At 70.5% G+C, this 20372-nt stretch overlaps 1 protein-coding gene across 1 annotated transcript; it reads left to right on the forward strand.

Annotated features, from left to right (window-relative positions):
- The first annotated feature begins 340 nt into the window (after nucleotides 1-340).
- LOC142595120 (cadherin EGF LAG seven-pass G-type receptor 2-like) lies at nucleotides 341-18667 on the forward strand. The gene is given in 10 exon segments (XM_075722565.1): nucleotides 341-432; nucleotides 1149-2127; nucleotides 2225-2455; nucleotides 2457-5436; nucleotides 9538-9752; nucleotides 9754-10183; nucleotides 15104-15210; nucleotides 15212-15327; nucleotides 17802-17917; nucleotides 18630-18667. Coding segments are annotated over 10 exon segments (5304 nt in total).
- The last annotated feature ends 1705 nt before the right edge of the window (nucleotides 18668-20372 follow it).

The raw sequence follows: 20372 nt of genomic DNA on the forward strand, positions 1-20372 counted from the left end.
TATCGTGTCCGTGTGCACCGTGCCTGTGTACGTGCAACACGCGTGCCTGTATGATTCGGGCCGTGTCCGTGTGCAGCGTGCCTGTGTACGTGCAACACGCGTGCCTGTATGATTCGGGCCGTGTCCGTGTGCAGCGTGCCTGTGTGCGTGCAACCACGTGTGCCTGTATGATTTGGGGCGCGTGCAGCCTGCCGTATGCTGTATGTGCGCGTGTGCGCCGCGGGCCTGCGCGTATCGTGTCCGTGTGCAGCGTGCCTGTGTACGTGCAACACGCGTGCCTGTATGATTCGGGCCGTGTCCGTGTGCAGCGTGCCTGTGTACGTGCAACACGCGTGCCTGTATGATTTGGGCCGTGTCCGTGTGCAGCGTGCCTGTGTACGTGCAACACGCGTGCCTGTATGATTCGGGCCGTGTCCGTGTAAACGTGCCTGTGTACGTGCAACACGCGTGCCTGTATGATTTGTGCGCGTGCGGCGTGCTGCGTGTGCCGTACGTGTGCGTGCGCGCCGCGGGCCTGCGCGTATCGTGTCCGTGTGCAGCGTGCCTGTGTACGTGCAACACGCGTGCCTGTATGATTCGGGCCGTGTCCGTGTGCAGCGTGCCTGTGTGCGTGCAACACGCGTGCCTGTATGATTCGGGCGCGTGCGGCCTGCCGTGTGCCACCCGTGCGCGTGCGACGTGCGTGTGCCATCCCGCGCGCGTGCAACGTGCGCGCGCGCGTGCCAACCCGCGCGCGGCGTGCCCGCGCACCTGCAGCGTGCGTGTGCGCGGTTTACACGCGTGTGTGTGCGCGCTGCCCCCGCGCATCCCCCGCGCCCCCCCCCCCCCCCCCCCCGCTCCCCACGCCGTTCCCGGGCCCCCGCTGCCCCCGTGCGGGCGGGGCCGGTGCCGGGGGGGGGGCGGCGGCTCCTTTAAGAGCGGCGCAGGGTCGGTGCAGCGGCGGGCCCCGCCCCGGCGGGGCGCGCGGGGCGGCGGAGGGGCGCAGGCGGCGGCGCGGGGCGCAGCGGGCACCGGCGGCAGCGGCCGCACCGCGCCATGGGCGCTCCGCCCGCCCGCGGGGCGCGCTCCGGCTGCCGCGCTGCTCGCCGCTGCTGCCGCTGCTGCCTCTGCTGCTGCTGCTGCTGCTGCTGCCGCCGCTGCCCGCGCAGGGCCAGCTCCGCCGCCCGCCCCCGCCACCCGGCACCGGCATCGCCACCGGCATCGCCACCGGTACCGGTTACCGGCACCGGCACCGGCACCGGCCCGCCCGGCGCGGCTGCTCTGCCGCTGCTCCAGCCCCGCCGCGGCACCGGGGACAGCGGCAGCTCCGGCGGCACCGGGGACAGCGGCGGAGCCGGGCCCGCCCCGGCCGCGGGCGGCTGCGGGGATGGCGCTGGGACCGCAGCGGGAACCGGCGCTTCCAGCGGGAACGGCGGCGGAGGCTCCGGAGGCACCGGGGACGGCAGGAGCCCCGAGCGTGCCCGAGGCCAGGGAGGCACCGGCAGCGCCGGGGATGCTGGAGGCACCGGGGACGCCGGATGCGCTGGGAGCACCCAAGGCCCTGGGGACACCGGGAGCACCGGGGCCACCGGGAACACCGGCGTCCTCACAGACACCAGGAGCACCGGGGCCACCGGGAACACCGGCGTCCTCACAGACACCAGGAGCACCGGGGCCACCGGGAACACCGGCGTCCTCACGGACACCAGGAGCACCGGGGCCACCGGGAACACCGGCGTCCTCACGGACACCAGGGGCACCGGGGACACCGGCATCCTCATGGACACCAGGAGCACCGGGGCCACCGGGAACACCGGCGTCCTCACGGACACCAGGGGCACCGGGGACACCGGCGTCCTCACGGACACCAGGAGCACCGGGGCCACCGGGAACACCGGCGTCCTCACGGACACCAGGAGCACCAGGGACACCGGCATCCCCACGGACACCAGGGAGCACTGGGCCACCAGGAACACCGGCGTCCTCACAGACACCAGGAGCACCAGGGCCACCGGGAACACCGCGTCCTCACAGACACCAGGAGCACCAGGACACCGGCATCCCCACGGACACCAGGAGCACTGGGCCACCAGGAACACCGGCGTCCTCACAGACACCAGGAGCACCAGGGCCACCGGGAACACCGGCGTCCTCACAGAAACCAGGAGCACCAGGGACACCGGCGTCCCCACGGACACCAGGAGCACCGGGGACACCGGGAACACCGGCGTCACCACCGAGCCAGGAGCACTGGGGACACTGGACACGCTGGGACACCAACGCCCCTGCAGACACCCAGAGCACCGGGGACGCGATGAGCACCGGGGGTGTTGGGCGCACTGTGGGCACCGGGGGCACCCAAATCCCCAGGAAGAGCAGGAGCAGCGGGGATACCGGACACGCTGGGGAGACTGGGAAAGTCCCCAGGGACACCAGCAGCACCAGGAAAGTCCCCAGGAGCACTAGGAGGACCAGGAAAGTCCCAGGAACACCAGGAGGACCAGGAAAGTCCCAGGAGCACCGGGGATACTGGACATAATGGGGACACTGGGCAAGTCCCCAGGGACAGCAGGAGGAGCGGGGAGACAACGGGCAGCGGGGATGTTGGGGACCCCCTGACCACGGGGGCCACCGGGAGCCCCGTGACCCGCAGCGGCTCCCGCCAGCGCCGCAGCCCCAACACGGCGCCGCAGTTCCAGCCCTCCAGCTACCAGGCCTCGGTGGAGGAGAACCGGCCGGCGGGGACGCCGGTGACGCAGGTGACGGCGGTGGACCCCGACGAGGGGGAGGCGGGCCGGCTGCGCTACGCCATGGCCGCCCTCTTCGACAGCCGCTCCGACGCCCTCTTCGCCGTGGACCCCGTCACCGGTGCCATCACCACCGCCGCCCCTCTGGACCGCGAGAGCAAGAGCACCCACGTCTTCCGGGTGACGGCGGCGGACCACGGGACGCCCCGGCGCAGCGCCATGGCCACGTTGACGGTGACGGTGAGCGACGCCAACGACCACGACCCGGCCTTCGAGCAGGCCGAGTACCGGGAGAGCGTGCGGGAGAACCTGGAGGTGGGCTACGAGGTGCTGACGGTGCGAGCCACGGACGGCGACGCCGGTCCCAACGCCAACGTCCTCTACCGTCTCCTCAATGCCGGTGGCGCCAACGAGGTCTTTGAGATCGATCCCCGCTCGGGCGTCATCCGCACCCGCGGCCCCGTGGACCGCGAGGCGGTGGAGGCCTTCGAGCTGTTGGTGGAGGCCGCGGATCAGGGCCAGGAGCCGGGACCCCGCAGCGCCACGGCCACCGTCCGCATCACCGTGGAGGACGACAACGACAACACGCCGCAGTTCAGCGAGAAGCGTTACGTGGCGCAGGTCCCCGAGGACGTGGCGCCCAACTCGGCCGTGCTGCGGGTGACAGCCACCGACCGCGACAAGGGCAGCAACGCCCTGGTGCACTACAGCATCGTCAGCGGGAACACCCGCGGCCACTTCTACATCGACGCGCAGACGGGCGCGCTGGACGTGGTCAGCCCCTTGGACTACGAGGTCAGCAAGGAGTTCACCCTACGGATCCGGGCGCAGGACGGTGGTCGCCCGCCCCTCTCCAACATCAGCGGCTTGGTCACCGTCCAGGTGTTGGACGTCAACGATAACGCCCCCATCTTCGTCAGCACGCCCTTCCAGGCCACCGTGCTGGAGAACGTGCCGGTGGGTTACTCCGTCATCCACGTTCAAGCCATCGATGCCGATTCGGGTGACAACGGCCGGCTGGTCTACACCCTCCTGGAGGCCGGCGCCGGCTTCCCCTTCGCCATCAACAACAGCACGGGGTGGATCGTGGTGGCCTCCGAGCTGGACCGGGAGGCGGTGGACTTCTACAGCTTCGGGGTGGAGGCGCAGGACCAGGGCAACCCCCCCATGGCCTCCTCGGCCAGCGTCAGCATCACCGTCCTGGACGTCAACGACAACAGCCCCGAGTTCACGCAGCGGGAGTACGGCGCCCGCCTGAACGAGGACGCGGCGGTGGGCACCAGCGTCCTCACCGTCTCCGCCATCGACCGCGACGCCAACAGCGTCATCACCTACCAGATCTCCAGCGGCAACACCCGCAACCGCTTCTCCATCACCAGCCAGAGCGGCGGTGGGCTCATCTCCCTCGCCCTGCCCCTGGACTACAAGCTGGAGAGGCAGTACCTCCTCACCATCGCCGCCTCCGATGGCACCCGCCAGGACACGGCCCAGGTGGTCATCAACGTCACCGACGCCAACACCCACCGACCCGTCTTCCAGAGCTCCCACTACACCGTCAACGTCAACGAGGACCGGCCAGTGGGCACCACGGTGGTGGTCATCAGCGCCACGGATGAGGACACGGGGGAGAACGCCCGCATCACCTACCTGATGGAGGACAGCATCCCCCAGTTCCGCATCGCCGCCGAGACGGGGGCCGTCACCACCCAGATGGAGCTGGACTACGAGGACCAGGTGTCCTACACCCTGGCCATCACGGCGCGTGACAACGGCATCCCGCAGAAGTCCGACACCACCTACCTGGAGATCCTGGTGAGCGACGTCAACGACAACGCGCCCCAGTTCCTCCGCGACTCCTACCAGGGCTCCGTCTACGAGGACGTGCCCGCCTTCACCAGCGTCCTCCAGGTCTCCGCCACCGACCGCGACTCGGGGCTCAACGGCAGGGTCTTCTACACCTTCCAAGGGGGTGACGATGGCGACGGCGACTTCATCATCGAGTCCACCTCGGGCATCGTCCGCACCTTGCGCCGCCTCGACCGGGAGAACGTGCCGCTCTACACGCTGCGGGCGTTCGCCGTCGACAAGGGGGTCCCGGCGAAGCGGACGCCGGTGGAGATCCAAGTGACGGTGCTGGACGTCAACGACAACCCACCCGTCTTCGAACGGGACGAGTTCGACATCTTCGTGGAGGAGAACAGCCCCATCGGGCTGGTGGTGGCCCGGATCACGGCCACCGACCCCGATGAGGGCACCAACGCCCAAATCATGTACCAGATCGTGGAGGGCAACATCCCCGAGGTCTTCCAGCTGGATATCTTCTCTGGCGAGCTCACCGCCTTGGCCGACCTGGACTACGAGGCCAAGGCGGAGTACGTCATGGTGGTCCAAGCCACCTCGGCCCCCCTGGTCAGCCGGGCCACCGTCCACGTCCGCCTTCGCGACGCCAACGACAACAGCCCCCAACTCAAGAACTTTGAGATCCTCTTCAACAACTACATCACCAACCGCTCGGGCAGCTTCCCCGGGGGGGTCATCGGCCGCATCCCGGCCCACGACCCCGACGTCTCCGACAGCCTCACCTACGCCTTCGAGCAGGGGAACGAGCTCAACCTGGTGCTGCTGGACCCCCGCAGCGGGGACCTGCGCCTCAGCCCCGCCCTGGACAACAACCGCCCGCTGGAGGCCGTCATGAGGGTCTCCGTCTCGGGTAAGACCCCCGTCCCGGGGCGGGGGGGGGGTGGGGGGGGTGGCTTGGGGGGAGTGGGCAAGGTTTGGGGCTGGGGAAGCCCCTGTGGGTGCCCCCCTTGCTCCTGTGTGGAGCTGAGGTGTTTTGGGGTCCCTGCTCCCCAGCTTGGCTGCCCCCACCCTCCAGATCTGGGGGGGGGGGTGATGGGGATGTTGTGCCCCCCCCCCCCCCGCACCCCAGACATCCCAGATGGAGGCAGTCGGGGTCCCCAGGACCCCCTTTTCCTTCCCCACCCCCAATCTCAGCCCTGGGGTGTCTGGGGGGGGACAATACCCCAGGGTTTTTTTTTGGGGGGGGGGGCAGGACGCTGTAGCAGGGGTTTGGGGGGGCAGGACCCGTGTGTGTATTTGGGGGGGTCCTGGCACCTCGCTGTGTGCGGCGGGGGGGGGGGCAGGACCCCCTGCGTGGGTTTGGGGGGGCGCAGGGCCTGTGCGTGTATTTGGGGGGGGCAGAGCCTGGGGTGGGGGGGGCTGGTACCTTTATGAGTACATTTGGGGGGGGCCCGATGGGTGAATTTGGGGGCGGGGGCTCAGGGTCCAGCGCAGTATCTGGGGGGGGGGGGGGGTCCTGGCACCCCAAACCATGTGTTTCCAGAAGACCCCAATGCTTGTATTTGGGGGGGGGGTGGGGGGTGGACAGGGCCTGGTGTGTGTATTTGGGGGGGGTCCTGGCACCCTGGCCTCTCCATCGGGGGGTCCCCAAACCCAGAGCATCTCTTTGAGGGGGGGTCACTGGCAGGAAGGGGCCGAGGGGGGGGCGTGCTGACGGTGCTCGGCGTGGTTTGGGCCGGGGGGGGGGGCCGGGGGGTGCTGCCGGGAGGGGTCACCCCGGGGTGGGGGGAGCGGCTCCTTGGCCGCCCCCGGGCAGGGAGGGAAACTGAGTCACGGGGCCGTGTCCTGACGTCCCTTGTCCCCAGCCACGTGTCCCCCGTCGCCCCCCGCGCCCCCCCAGGCCTCCTCCCCTCCCCGGGCTGGGGTCCCTGCTCCAGCTGCACAAAGGGGGGGGGGGGGGGCCAGGGCAACAAAGGGTGGGGGCAGGGAGCCCCCCGTGCCCAGGCTGTGCCCCCCCTCAGCGCGGGGGCAGCCGGCAGGGGAACAAAGGCTCCGGCCATAACTGGGCCCCCGCGGCCGCAGCCATGGCAACCCCCCCCGGCCACCGGCCACGGGCCACCGGGCAGCCCGGGCCCCCCGCCACCCCCCCAGCCTCACCCCCTTCTCCCTGCCCCCCGCCCGTCCCCACGCTCCCTCCGTCCATCTGTCCGCCCAACGCCCGCTCTCCATCTGTCCCGCATCCCGCTGCCCCTCGTCCCGCCCGGGAGGAGGAGGAGGAGGAGGAGGAAGGTGGGTGCCCCAGTGCCGGGCAGAGCCTTGGCCCCCTCCCTGCCCCACGGCGCTGCCGCGTGTCAGGGCAGTGCCCCATGGCCAGCACCGTCCCCGTCTGCGGTGGCCGAGCGGGGCGGTGCCCCGTGGCCAGCGTCCACATCCTGTGCTGGCCCAGCGGGGCGGGCACCCCCCAGCCAGCGCCGTCCCCGTTCCACAGCGGCCGAGGGGGGGGTGGGTGCCCCATAACCAGCGCCAGCCCCATAGCTGGCACCAGCCTCATCCTGCTGTCCCCATCCCATGGTGGCCAAGCGGGACGGGTGCCCCATAGCCAGCGCTGTCCCCGTTCGCGGTGGCCAAGGTCAGGCACCCCGTCGCCAGCACCGACCCCATCCCGTGGTGGCCAAGCAGGATGGGTGCCCCATCCCGCTCTCCCCATCCCACGGTGGCCAAGAAGGTCAGGCACCCTGTTGCCAGCACTGTCCCCATCCCACCATCCCCATGGTGGCCAAGCAGGATGGGTGCCCCATCCCACCATCTCCATCCCATGGTGGCCAAGCAGGATGGGTGCCCCATCCCACCATCTCCATCCCATGGTGGCCAAGCGGGATGGGTCCCCCATCACCACCACCGTCCCCATCCCATGGTGGCCAAGAAGGTCAGGCACCCGTTGCCAGCACCATCCCCATCCCACCGTCACCATCGCACAGTGGCCAAGTGGGATGGGTGCCCCATCCCACCATCCCCATCCCATGGTGGCCAAGCAGGATGGGTGCCCCATCCCACCATCTCCATCCCGTGGTCACCGAGCAGGATGGGTGCCCTGTCACTGTCACCATCCCCATCCCAAGTGGCCAAGCGGGATGGGTGCCCCATCACCACCACTGTCCCTATCCCGCTGTGGTCAAGAAGGTCAGGCACCCTGTTGCCAGCACTGTCCCCATCCCACCATCACCATCCCATGGTGGCCAAGCAGGATGGGTGCCCCATCCCACTGTCCCCATCCTGCGGTGGCCACATGGGATGAGTGCCCCGTCACCACCACCGTCCCCATCCCACATGGCCAAGCGGGATGGGTGCCCCATCACCACCACCGTCCCCATCCCACATGGCCAAGCAGGATGGGTGCCCCATCACCACCACCGTCCCCATCCCACGTGGCCAAGCAAGATGGGTGCCCCATCACCACCACCGTCCCCATCCCACGTGGCCAAGCAGGATGGGTGCCCCGTCACCACCACCGTCCCCATCCCACGTGGCCAAGCGGGATGGGTGCCCTGTCACCACCACCGTCCCCATCCCACGTGGCCAAGCAGGATGGGTGCCCCGTCACCACCACCGTCCCCATCCCACGTGGCCAAGCAGGATGGGTGCCCCGTCACCACCACCGTCCCCATCCCACATGGCCAAGCAGGATGGGTGCCCCGTCACCACCACCGTCCCCATCCCACGTGGCCAAGCAGGATGGGTGCCCCGTCACCACCACCGTCCCCATCCCACATGGCCAAGCAGGATGGGTGCCCCGTCACCACCACCGTCCCCATCCCACGGCAGGATGGGTGCCCCGTCACCACCACCGTCCCCATCCCACATGGCCAAGCAGGATGGGTGCCCCGTCACCACCACTGTCCCCATCCCACGGCAGGATGGGTGCCCCGTCACCACCACCGTCCCCATCCCACGTGGCCAAGCAGGATGGGTGCCCCGTCACCACCACCGTCCCCATCCCACGTGGCCAAGCAGGATGGGTGCCCCGTCACCACCACCGTCCCCATCCCACATGGCCAAGCAGGATGGGTGCCCCGTCACCACCACCGTCCCCATCCCACGTGGCCAAGCAGGATGGGTGCCCCGTCACCACCACCGTCCCCATCCCACGTGGCCAAGCAGGATGGGTGCCCCGTCACCACCACCGTCCCCATCCCACGTGGCCAAGCAGGATGGGTGCCCCGTCACCACCACCGTCCCCATCCCACGTGGCCAAGCAGGATGGGTGCCCCGTCACCACCACCGTCCCCATCCCACGTGGCCAAGCGGGATGGGTGCCCCGTCACCACCACCGTCCCCATCCCACGTGGCCAAGCAGGATGGGTGCCCCGTCACCACCACCGTCCCCATCCCACGGCAGGATGGGTGCCCCGTCACCACCACCGTCCCCATCCCACATGGCCAAGCAGGATGGGTGCCCCGTCACCACCACCGTCCCCATCCCACGGCAGGATGGGTGCCCCGTCACCACCACCGTCCCCATCCCACGTGGCCAAGCAGGATGGGTGCCCCATCACCACCACCGTCCCCATCCCACGTGGCCAAGCAGGATGGGTGCCCCGTCACCACCACCGTCCCCATCCCACGTGGCCAAGCGGGATGGGTGCCCCGTCACCACCACCGTCCCCATCCCACGTGGCCAAGCAGGATGGGTGCCCCGTCACCACCACCGTCCCCATCCCACGTGGCCAAGCAGGATGGGTGCCCCGTCACCACCACCGTCCCCATCCCACGTGGCCAAGCGGGATGGGTGCCCCGTCACCACCACCGTCCCCATCCCACGTGGCCAAGCAGGATGGGTGCCCCATCACCACCACCGTCCCCATCCCACGTGGCCAAGCAGGATGGGTGCCCCATCACCACCACCGTCCCCATCCCACGTGGCCAAGCAGGATGGGTGCCCCATCACCACCACCGTCCCCATCCCGCGGTGGCCGGTGCTGTCACTGACCCCCCCATTCCCCCCCACCCGCAGACGGGGTCCACAGCGCGACGGCCCAGTGCACGCTGCGGGTGACGGTGATCACGGACGAGATGCTGAGCAACAGCATCACGCTGCGCTTGGCCGACATGTCCCAGGAGCGGTTCCTCTCCCCGCTGCTCAGCCGCTTCCTGGAGGGGGTGGCCGCCGTCCTGGCCACCCCCCGCCACCGCGTCGTCCTCTTCAACATCCAGACGGACACGGACGTGGGGACCCGCCCGCATCCTCAACGTCAGCCTCTCGGTGCTGCTGCCCGCCTCGGGGCACGGCGCCCGCTTCTTCTCCTCCGAGGAGCTGCAGGAGCGGCTCTACCTCAACCGCTCGCTGCTGGCCGCCATCTCGGCCCAGCGGGTCCTGCCCTTCGACGACAACATCTGCCTGCGCGAGCCCTGCGAGAACTACATGCGCTGCGTCTCCGTCCTCCAGTTCGACAGCTCGGCGCCCTTCCTCGCTTCCGACACCATCCTCTTCCGCCCCATCCGTCCCGTCACTGGCCTGCGCTGCCGCTGCCCGCCCGGCTTCACCGGCGACTACTGCGAGACGGAGATCGACCTCTGTTACTCCAGCCCCTGCGGCAGCAACGGGCGGTGCCGGAGCCGCGAGGGCGGCTACACCTGCGAGTGCCACGAGGATTTCACCGGTTAGAGCCCGGCCCCTCCCGCAGCCGTCCCTGCTGTCACCTCCTCCCCGTCCCCTCCAGCGCTGACCCCGGCCCCTTGGCGTCCATCCCTGCCATCCCTTCACCCGGCTCCGCTTCAGCGCTCCGCGATCCATCCGTCCCTTCCTCCGGGTGTCCGACCTCAACCCAGCCTCGGCGTCCATCCCTTCAACCAGCTCCCCTTCAACTGCGCCGCTGCTCGGCTGTCCCTCTGTCATCCATCCCCACCGTCCCTCCATCATCCATCCCCCCTGTCCCTCCATCATCCATCCCCCCTGTCCCTCCATCATCCATCCCCACTGTCCCTCCGTCATCCATCCCCGCTGTCCCTCCATCATCCGTCCCAGCTGTCCCTCCATCACCCGTCCCCACCGTCCTTCCATCATCCATCCCTGCCGTCCCTCCATCATCCATCCCCGCCGTCCCTCCATCATCCATCCCCACCATCCCTCCATCATCCGTCCCCACCATCCCTCCATCACCCATCCCCACCGTCCCTCCATCATCCATCCCCGCTGTCCCTCCGTCACCCGTCCCCACCGTCCCTCCGTCACCCATCCCCCCGTCCCTCCATCACCCATCCCCACCGTCCCTCCGTCACCCATCCCCCTGTCCCTCCATCACCCATCCCCCCGTCCCTCCATCATCCGTCCCCCCTGTCCCTCCATCATCCATCCCCGCCGTCCCTCCATCATCCATCCCCGCCGTCCCTCCGTCACCCATCCCCACCATCCCTCCATCATCCGTCCCCGCTGTCCCTCCGTCATCCGTCCCCGCTGTCCCTCTGTCATCCATCCCCGCTGTCCCTCCATCATCCGTCCCCGCTGTCCCTCCATCATCCGTCCCCGCTGTCCCTTCATCATCCGTCCCCGCTGTCCCTCCATCATCCGTCCCCGCCGTCCCTCCATCATCCGTCCCCGCCGTCCCTCCATCATCCGTCCCACGCCGTCCCTCCCATCATCCATCCCCGCTGTCCCTCCATCATCCATCCCCTTGTCCCTCCGTCACCCATCCCCCCCGTCCCTCCGTCATCCATCCCCGCTGTCCCTCCATCATCCGTCCCAGCTGTCCCTCCATCACCCGTCCCCACCGTCCTTCCATCATCCATCCCTGCCGTCCCTCCATCATCCATCCCCGCCGTCCCTCCATCATCCATCCCCACCATCCCTCCATCATCCGTCCCCACCATCCCTCCATCACCCATCCCCACCATCCCTCCATCATCCATCCCCGCTGTCCCTCCATCACCCATCCCCACCGTCCCTCCATCATCCATCCCCGCTGTCCCTCCATCACCCCATCCCCACCGTCCCTCCATCATCCATCCCCGCTGTCCCTCCATCACCCCGACCCCACCGTCCCTCCATCATCCATCCCTGCTGTCCCTCCATCACCCGTCCCCACCGTCCCTCCATCATCCGTCCCCCCGTCCCTCCATCATCCATCCCCGCTGTCCCTCCATCATCCGTCCCCGCTGTCCCTCCATCATCCATCCCCGCCGTCCCTCCATCATCCATCCCCCCTGTCCCTCCATCATCCGTCCCCCCGTCCCCTCCGTCACCCATCCCCCCTGTCCCCTCATCATCCATCCCCCCATCCCTCCATCATCCGTCCCCACCGTCCCTCCATCATCCATCCCCACTGTCCCTCCATCATCCATCCCCGCTGTCCCTCCATCATCCATCCCCACCGTCCCTCCGTCACCCATCCCCCCCGTCCCTCCATCATCCATCCCCGCTGTCCCTCCATCATCCATCCCCGCTGTCCCCTCCATCATCCATCCCCGCCGTCCCTCCATCATCCGTCCCCGCCGTCCCTCCGTCACCCATCCCCGCTGTCCCTCCGTCATCCATCCCCACCGTCCCTCCATCATCCATCCCCGCTGTCCCTCCATCATCCGTCCCCCCGTCCCTCCATCACCCATCCCCCGCCGTCCCTCCGTCACCCATCCCCCCGTCCCTCCATCATCCGTCCCCCCGTCCCTCCATCCGCGCCCCTGCAGCCCTCCATCCTCTGTAACCTGTCCCCGCCGTCCGTCCCCACGGTCCCTCCGCCGTCCGTCCCCGTCCCTTCCTCCGTCCCCTCGGCTCTCCATCCCTCACCATCTTCCCCCGCTCCCCCCGCCCTCCGCCATCCGCCCCGTCCTCAGCTCCCCACCTTCCGCCTCCCGCCCCCCCTCCGCCCTCCTTCATCCCACTCCTCATCACCCTTCCCCGTCTGTCCCTCCGCCGTCCGTCCTGCTCATCCCGTCATCGCGCTGCCCTTCAGCCCCCGTCAGCCGCCCCCATCGGCCGTCCCCCCCCGCCTCCCTCCGTCCTCCCCTTGGTCTCCAACACCTTCATCCTCCTCCTCCTCCATCTCTCCACCTTCCTCCCTCCTCCTGCCCTCTCCCGCTGCCCCGCCCTGCCGATTCCCCCCCCCCACCCCCTCCCGTGTCCCCCCCGTCCCCCCCTGTCCCCCCATCACCTCCATGGCCGGGCCCCGGCCCGGCCCCTCTGTCCCTCCACCGCAGCGGGGGTCCCTGGCAGGGACGGGGACACTGGTGGGGGCAGAGCCCGGGGGACACCTGGGGACACCCCGGGGACACCCGGGGTGCGGGGACACCCATGGGACACCCATGGGACATCCCGGGGGACACCCTGGGGTGTGGGGATGCCCTGGGGACACCCATGGGACACCCTGGGGACACCCATGGGTCACCCTGGGGTGCAGGGATGCCCTGGGGACACCCTGGGGACACCCTGGGGTGCGGGTGGCACCCATGGGACACCCATGGGACATCCCGGGGGACACCTGGGGTATGGGGATGCCCTGGGGACACCCATGGGACACCCGGGGACACCCGTAGGACACCCTGGGGTGCGGGGATGCCCTGGGGACACCCTGGGGACACCCTGGGGTTATGGGGATGCCCTGGGACACCCATGGGACACCCCGGGGACACCCATGGGACACCCTGGGGTATGGGGATGCCCTGGGGACACCTTGGGGTGCGGGGACACCCATGGGACACCCGGGGACATCCCGGGGGACACCCTGGGGTATGGGGATGCCCTGGGGACACCCATGGGACACCCCGGGGACACCCATGGGACACCCGGGGACACCCTGGGGTGCGGGGATGCCCTGGGGACACCCTGGGGACACCCTGGGGTACGGGGATGCCCTGGGGACACCCATGGGACAACCCATGGGACATTGGGGGGGACACCCTGGGGTATGGGGATGCCCTGGGGACACCCATGGGACACCCTGGGGACACCCATGGGTCACCCTGGGGTGCAGGGATGCCCTGGGGGACACCCTGGGGACACCCTGGGGTGCGGGGGGCACCCATGGGACACCCATGGGACATCCCGGGGGACACCCTGGGGTATGGGGGATGCCCTGGGGACACCCATGGGACACCCGGGGACACCCGTAGGACACCCTGGGGTGCGGGGATGCCCTGGGGACAACCCTGGGGACACCCTGGGGTATGGGGATGCCCTGGGGACACCCATGGGACACCCATGGGACATCCCGGGGGACACCCTGGGGTATGGGGATGCCCTGGGGACACCCATGGGACACCCCGGGGACACCCATGGGACACCCAGGGACACCCATGGGTCACCCTGGGGTACAGGGATGCCCTGGGGACACCCATGGGACACCCCGGGGACACCCATGGGACACCCTGGGGTATGGGGATGCCCTGGGGACACCTTGGGGTGCGGGGACACCCATGGACAACCCGGGGGACATCCCGGGGGACACCCTGGGGTATGGGGATGCCCTGGGGACACCCATGGGACACCCCGGGGACACCCATGGGACACCCGGGGACACCCTGGGGACACCCTGGGGTGCGGGGATGCCCTGGGGACACCCATGGGACACCCGGGGACACCCTGGGGACACCCTGGGTGCGGGGATGCCCTGGGGACACCCTGGGGACACCCTGGGGTACGGGGATGCCCTGGGGACACCCATGGGACACCCATGGGACATTGGGGGGGACACCCTGGGGTATGGGGATGCCCTGGGGACACCCATGGGACACCCATGGGACATTGGGGGGGACACCCTGGGGTATGGGGATGCCCTGGGGACACCCATGGACACCCATGGGACATTGGGGGGGACACCCTGGGGTATGGGGATGCCCCGGGGACACCCATGGGACACCCGGGGACACCCATGGGACACCCTGGGGTATGGGGATGCCCTGGGGACATCCATGGGGACATCCCGGGGGACACCCTGGGGGTGTGGGGACACCCATGGGACACCCAGGGACACCCATGGGTCACCCTGGGGTACAGGGATGCCCTGGGGACACCCATGGGACACCCCGGCGACACCCATGGGACACCCTGGGGTACGGGGATGCCCTGGTGGACACCCTGGGGACGCCCTGGGGACACCCTGGGGTGCGGGGACACCCATGGGACACCCGGGGACATCCCGGGGGACACCCTGGGTTTGGGGATGCCCTGGGGACACCCATGGGACACCCCGGGGGACACCCTGGGGTGTGGGGACACCCTGGGGACACCGTGGCTGGCCTGGGGGGGGACCACCCCCCCCCCCATGGTCACCGGAGACTGGTGGCACTGGGGACACCCCCCCCACCCACCCTGGGGACCCCTTGGCACCCGCAGCCACCCACGGGACAGCCGGGTGGGGTGGTGCCAGCTTTGGGGGGAGGGGATGCTGGGGGGGGGGGGGGGGGGGCTTTGACTCGGTTGCCATGGCGACGGGAGGCGGTTGCCGCGGCGACGGAGCTGGGGATAAAGGCGCTCTGGAGCTGATGGGGGGTGGGAGAGGGGCATTCCCCCCCCCCCCCCCCATTTTGGGGGTCCCGGGGGTGCCCGGCGCCCTGGGCGCGGTGCCGGGTGCCAGCTGGGTCTCGCGCAGGGGAGCACTGCGAGCTGAGCGCCCGGGGGGGCCGCTGCGCCCCGGGGGTCTGCCGCAACGGGGGCACCTGCCTCAACCTGCTGGTGGGGGGGTTCCGCTGCCAGTGCCCCCCCCGGGCACTACGAGAAGCCCTTCTGCACCATGAGCACCCGCAGCTTCCCCCCGCGCTCCTTCCTCACCTTCCGCGGCCTCCGCCAGCGCTTCCACTTCACCCTCGCCCTGACGTGAGCCCCGGGGGGGGTGATGGGTGCCCCGGGGGGGTCGTGGGTGCCCCAGGGGGGGTGATGGGTGCCCCGGGGGGGTCGTGGGTGCCCCAGGGGGGGTGATGGGTCCCTGGGGGGGTCGTGGGTGCCCCAGGGGGGTCGTGGGTGCCCCAGGGGGGGTGATGGGTGCCCCGGGGGGGGTGATGGGTGCCCCGGGGGGGTTCGTGGGTGCCCCAGGGGGGGTGATGGGTGCCCTGGGGGGGGTCGTGGGTGCCCCAGGGGGGGTGATGGGTGCCCCGGGGGGGTCGTGGGTGCCCCAGGGGGGGTGATGGGTGCCCCAGGGGGGGGTGATGGGTGCCCCGGGGGGGTCGTGGGTGCCCCAGGGGGGGGTGATGGGTGCCCCAGGGGGGGTCATGGGTGCCCCGGGAGGGGTCATGGGTGCGCCGGGGGCATCATCTGCGGTCATGGGGTGTGGGGTGATGGGTGCCCCGGGGGGGTCGTGGGTGCCCCAGGGGGGGTGATGGGTGCCCCGGGGGGGTCGTGGGTGCCCCAGGGGGGGTGATGGGTGCCCCGGGGGGGTCGTGGGTGCCCCGGGGGGGGTGATGGGTGCCCCGGGGGGGTCGTGGGTGCCCCAGGGGGGGTGATGGGTGCCCCAGGGGGGGTGATGGGTGCCCCGGGAGGGGTCATGGGTGCGCCGGGGGCATCATCTGCGGTCATGGGGTGTGGGGTGATGGGTTGCCCCGGGGGGGTCGTGGGTGCCCCAGGGGGGGGGTGATGGTGCCCCGGGGGGTCGTGGGTGCCCCGGGGGGGGTGATGGGTGCCCCCGGGGGGGTCGTGGGGTGCCCCAGGGCGGGTGATGGGTGCCCCGGGGGGGTCGTGGGTGCCCCAGGGGGGGTGATGGGTGCCCCGGGAGGGGTCGTGGGTGCCCCAGGGGGGGGTGATGGGTGCCCCGGGGGGTCGTGGGTGCCCCAGGGGGGGGTGATGGGTGCCCCAGGGGGGGTGATGGGTGCCCGGGGGGGGTCGTGGGTGCCCCGGGAGGGGTGATGGGTGCCCCGGGGGGGTCGTGGGTGCCCCAGGGGGGTGATGGGTGCCCCGGGAGGGGTCATGGGTGCGCCGGGGGCATCATCTGCGGTCATGGGGTGTGGGGTGATGGGTGCCCCGGGGGGGTCGTGGGTGCCCCAGGGGGGGTGATGGGTGCCCCGGGGGGGTCGTGGGTGCCCCAGGGGGGGTGATGGGTGCCCCAGGGGGGGTGATGGGTGCCCGGGGGGGGTCGTGGGTGCCCCGGGAGGGGTGATGGTTCCCCCGGGGGGGTCGTGGGTGCCCCAGGGGGGGTGATGGGTGCCCCGGGAGGGGTCATGGGTGCCCCGGGGGGGGTGATGGGTGCCCCGGGGGGGTCGTGGGTGCCCCGGGGGGGGTGATGGGTGCCCCGGGGGGGTCGTGGGTGCCCCAGGGCGGGTGATGGGTGCCCCGGGGGGGTCGTGGGTGCCCCGGGGGGGGTGATGGGTCCCCTGGGGGGGTCGTGGGTGCCCCAGGGGGGGGTGATGGGTGCCCCAGGGGGGGTGATGGGTGCCCCGGGGGGGTCGTGGGTGCCCCAGGGGGGTGATGGGTCCCCTGGGGGGGTCGTGGGTGCCCCAGGGGGGGGTGACGGGTGCCCTGGGGGGGTCGTGGGTGCCCCGGGGGGGGTGATGGGTGCCCCAGGGGGGGTGATGGGTGCCCCGGGGGGGTCGTGGGTGCCCCAGGGGGGGTGATGGTGCCGCGAGGGGGTTGTGGGTGCCCCGGGAGGGGTCGTGGGTGCCCCGGGGGGGGTCGTGGGTGCCCCAGGGGGGGTGATGGGTGCCCCGGGGGGGTGATGGGTCCCCTGGGGGGGTCGTGGGTGCCCCGGGGGGGTCGTGGGTGCCCCAGGGGGGGTGATGGGTGCCCCGGGAGGGGTCATGGGTGTGCCGGGGGCATCATCTGTGGTCATGGGGTGTGGGGTGATGGGTGCCCCACTGGCATCATTCGGGGTGTGGGGTGTGGGTTATGGGTGTCCCATGGGCAATGGGGTGTGGGGTGATGGGTGCCCTGGGGGCATCATTCGGGGTGTGGGGTGATGGGTGCCCCACTGGCATCATTTGGGGCGTGGGGTGACGGGTTTCCCATGGGCAATGGGGTGTGGGGTGATGGGTGCCCTGGGGCATCATTTGGGGCGGGGGGTGCTGGGTGCCCATGGGCATCACCTGGGGCGATGAAGTGTGGGGTGCTGGGTGCCCTGTTGACATCATCTGGGGCAATGGGGTGTGGGGTGATGGGTGCCCCATGGCCATCAGACGGGGCGTGGGGTGCCGGCTGCCCCATGGGCACAGAGTGGGGGCAATGGGGCGGGGGGTGCTTGCACCCCATGGGCACGGGCAGGAGCAACGGGACGGGGGACGGCGTGGGGTGCCGGGGCGCGCTCGGGGGGCGCGGCGGGGGACCGGGGGCGACGGGCAGAGCCTGGCACGCGTCCCCAGCGCCAGGTTTGCCACCAAGGAGCGGGACGGGCTCCTGCTCTACAACGGGCGCTTCAACGAGAAGCACGACTTCGTGGCGCTGGAGATCGTGGGCGAGCAGGTCCAGCTCACCTTCTCGGCAGGTACGGGCACCGCGCCCGCCGCGCCCCGGCACGGCATTCCCGGCATTCCCTCCCGGGCATCGCAACCCCGGCGCTGCCTGGCGCTGCATCCCCGGCGTTGCGTCCCGGGCATCGCGTCCCTGGCGCCGTGTGCCACGCGTCGCGTCCCTGCCGCTGCCGGGCGCTGCAGCCCGGGCACTGCAGCCCGGGCACTGCATCCCTGGCACTGCATCCCTGCTGCTGCCGGGCACTGCATCCCTGCCGCTGCATCCCTGGCACTGCATCCCGGGCACTGCATCCTGCCGCTGCATCCCTGGCACTGCATCCCGGGCACTGCATCCCGGGCACTGCATCCCGGCACTGCATCCCTGCCGCTGCCGGGCACTGCATCCCTGCCGCTGCATCCCTGGCACTGCATCCCGGGCACTGCATCCCTGGCACTGCATCCCTGCTGCTGCCCGGGCACTGCATCCTGCCGCTGCATCCCTGGCACTGCAGCCCGGGCACTGCATCCCTGCCACTGCGTCCCGGGCACTGCCAGGCACTGCATCCCGGGCACTGCATCCCTGGCACTGCACCCCGGGCACTGCATCCCAGGCACTGTATCCCTGCCACTGCATCCCTGCCACTGCCGGGCACTGCATCCCAGGCACTGCATCCCCGGCACTGCATCCCTGCCACTGCATCCCTGCCGCTGCATCCCTGCCGCTGCATCCCTGGCACTGCATCCCAGGCACTGCATCCCAGGCACTGTATCCCTGCCGCTGCTAGGCACTGCACCCCGGGCACTGCACCCCGGGCACTGCATCCCTGGCACTGCATCCCTGCCGCTGCCGGGCACTGCATCCCGGGCACTGCATCCCTGGCACTGCATCCCTGGCACTGCCGGGCACTGCATCCCGGGCACTGCATCCGTGCCGCTGCCAGGCACTGCATCCCTGCCACTGCATCCCTGCCACTGCCGGGCACTGCATCCCGGGCACTGCATCCCGGGCACTGCATCCCTGCTGCTGCCAGGCACTGCATCCCAGGCACTGCATCCTGGGCACTGCATCCTGGGCATCGCGTCCCTGGCACTGCATCCCAGGCACTGCATCCCGGGCACTGCATCCTGGGCATCACGTCCCTGGCACTGCATCCCTGCCACTGCATCCCTGCCACTGCCGGGCACTACATCCCGGGCATCGCATCCCTGGCACTGCATCCTGGGCACTGCCTGGCACTGCATCCCATGCTCTACATCCCTGCTGCCCGCCTGGCACTGCATCCCAGGCACTGCATCCCCAGCACTGCCTCCCTGGCGCTGCATCCCGGGCACTGCATCCTGGGCACTGCATGCCTGGCGGTGCATCCTGGGTATCCCATCCCTGGCACTGCATCCCATGCGTCGCATCTCGGGCACTGCCTGGCGCTGCATGCCAGGCATCCCGTCCCTGGCACTGCATCCCTGGCACTGCCTGCCACTGCATCCCGGGCATCCCGTCCCTGGCACTGCATCCCTGCCTGCCACTGCATCCCGGGCATCCCATCCCTGGCACTGCATCCCCACTGGCACTGCCTGCACTGCATCCCGGGCATCCCATCCCTGGCACTGCATCCCTGCCTGCCACTGCATCCCGGGCATTGTGTCCCTGGCACTGCATCCCATGCGTTGTGTCCCTGGCACTGGATCCCGGGCACTGCCTGGCGCTGCATGCCAGGCATCCCGTCCCTGGCGCTGCATCCCATGCGTCGCATCCCTGGCACTGCCTGGCGCTGCATCCCAGGCATCCCGTCCCTGGCGCTGCATCCCATGCGTCGCATCCCTGGCACTGCCAGGCACTGTATCCCGGGCACTGCATCCCATGCATCGCATCCCATGCGTTGTGTCCCTGGCACTGCCTGGCGCTGCATGCCAGGCATCCCGTCCCTGGCGCTGCATTCCATGCGTCGCATCCCTGGCACTGCCAGGCACTGTATCCCGGGCACTGCATCCCGGGCATCGCATCCCATGCATCGCATCCCATGCGTTGTGTCCCTGGCACTGCCTGCCACTGCATCCCGGGCATCCCATCCCTGGCACTCATCCCTGCCTGCCACTGCATCCCGGGCATCGCGTCCCTGGCACTGCATCCCATGCGTTGTGTCCCTGGCACTGGATCCCGGGCACTGCCTGGCGCTGCATGCCAGGCATCCCATCCCTGGCGCTGCATCCCATGCGTCGCATCCCTGGCACTGCCTGGCGCTGCATCCCAGGCATCCCGTCCCTGGCGCTGCATCCCATGCGTCGCATCCCTGGCACTGCCAGGCACTGTATCCCGGGCACTGCATCCCGGGCATCGCATCCCATGCATCGCATCCCATGCATCGCATCCCATGCATTGCATCCCATGCGTTGTGTCCCTGGCACTGCCTGGCGCTGCATCCCAGGCATCCCGTCCCTGGCGCTGCATCCTGGGCATCGCATCCCTGCACTGCCACGCGCTGCATCCCGGGC

Source organism: Pelecanus crispus, chromosome 17 (assembly GCF_030463565.1).
Source record: "Pelecanus crispus isolate bPelCri1 chromosome 17, bPelCri1.pri, whole genome shotgun sequence".
Classification (NCBI taxonomy): Eukaryota; Metazoa; Chordata; class Aves; order Pelecaniformes; family Pelecanidae; genus Pelecanus; species Pelecanus crispus.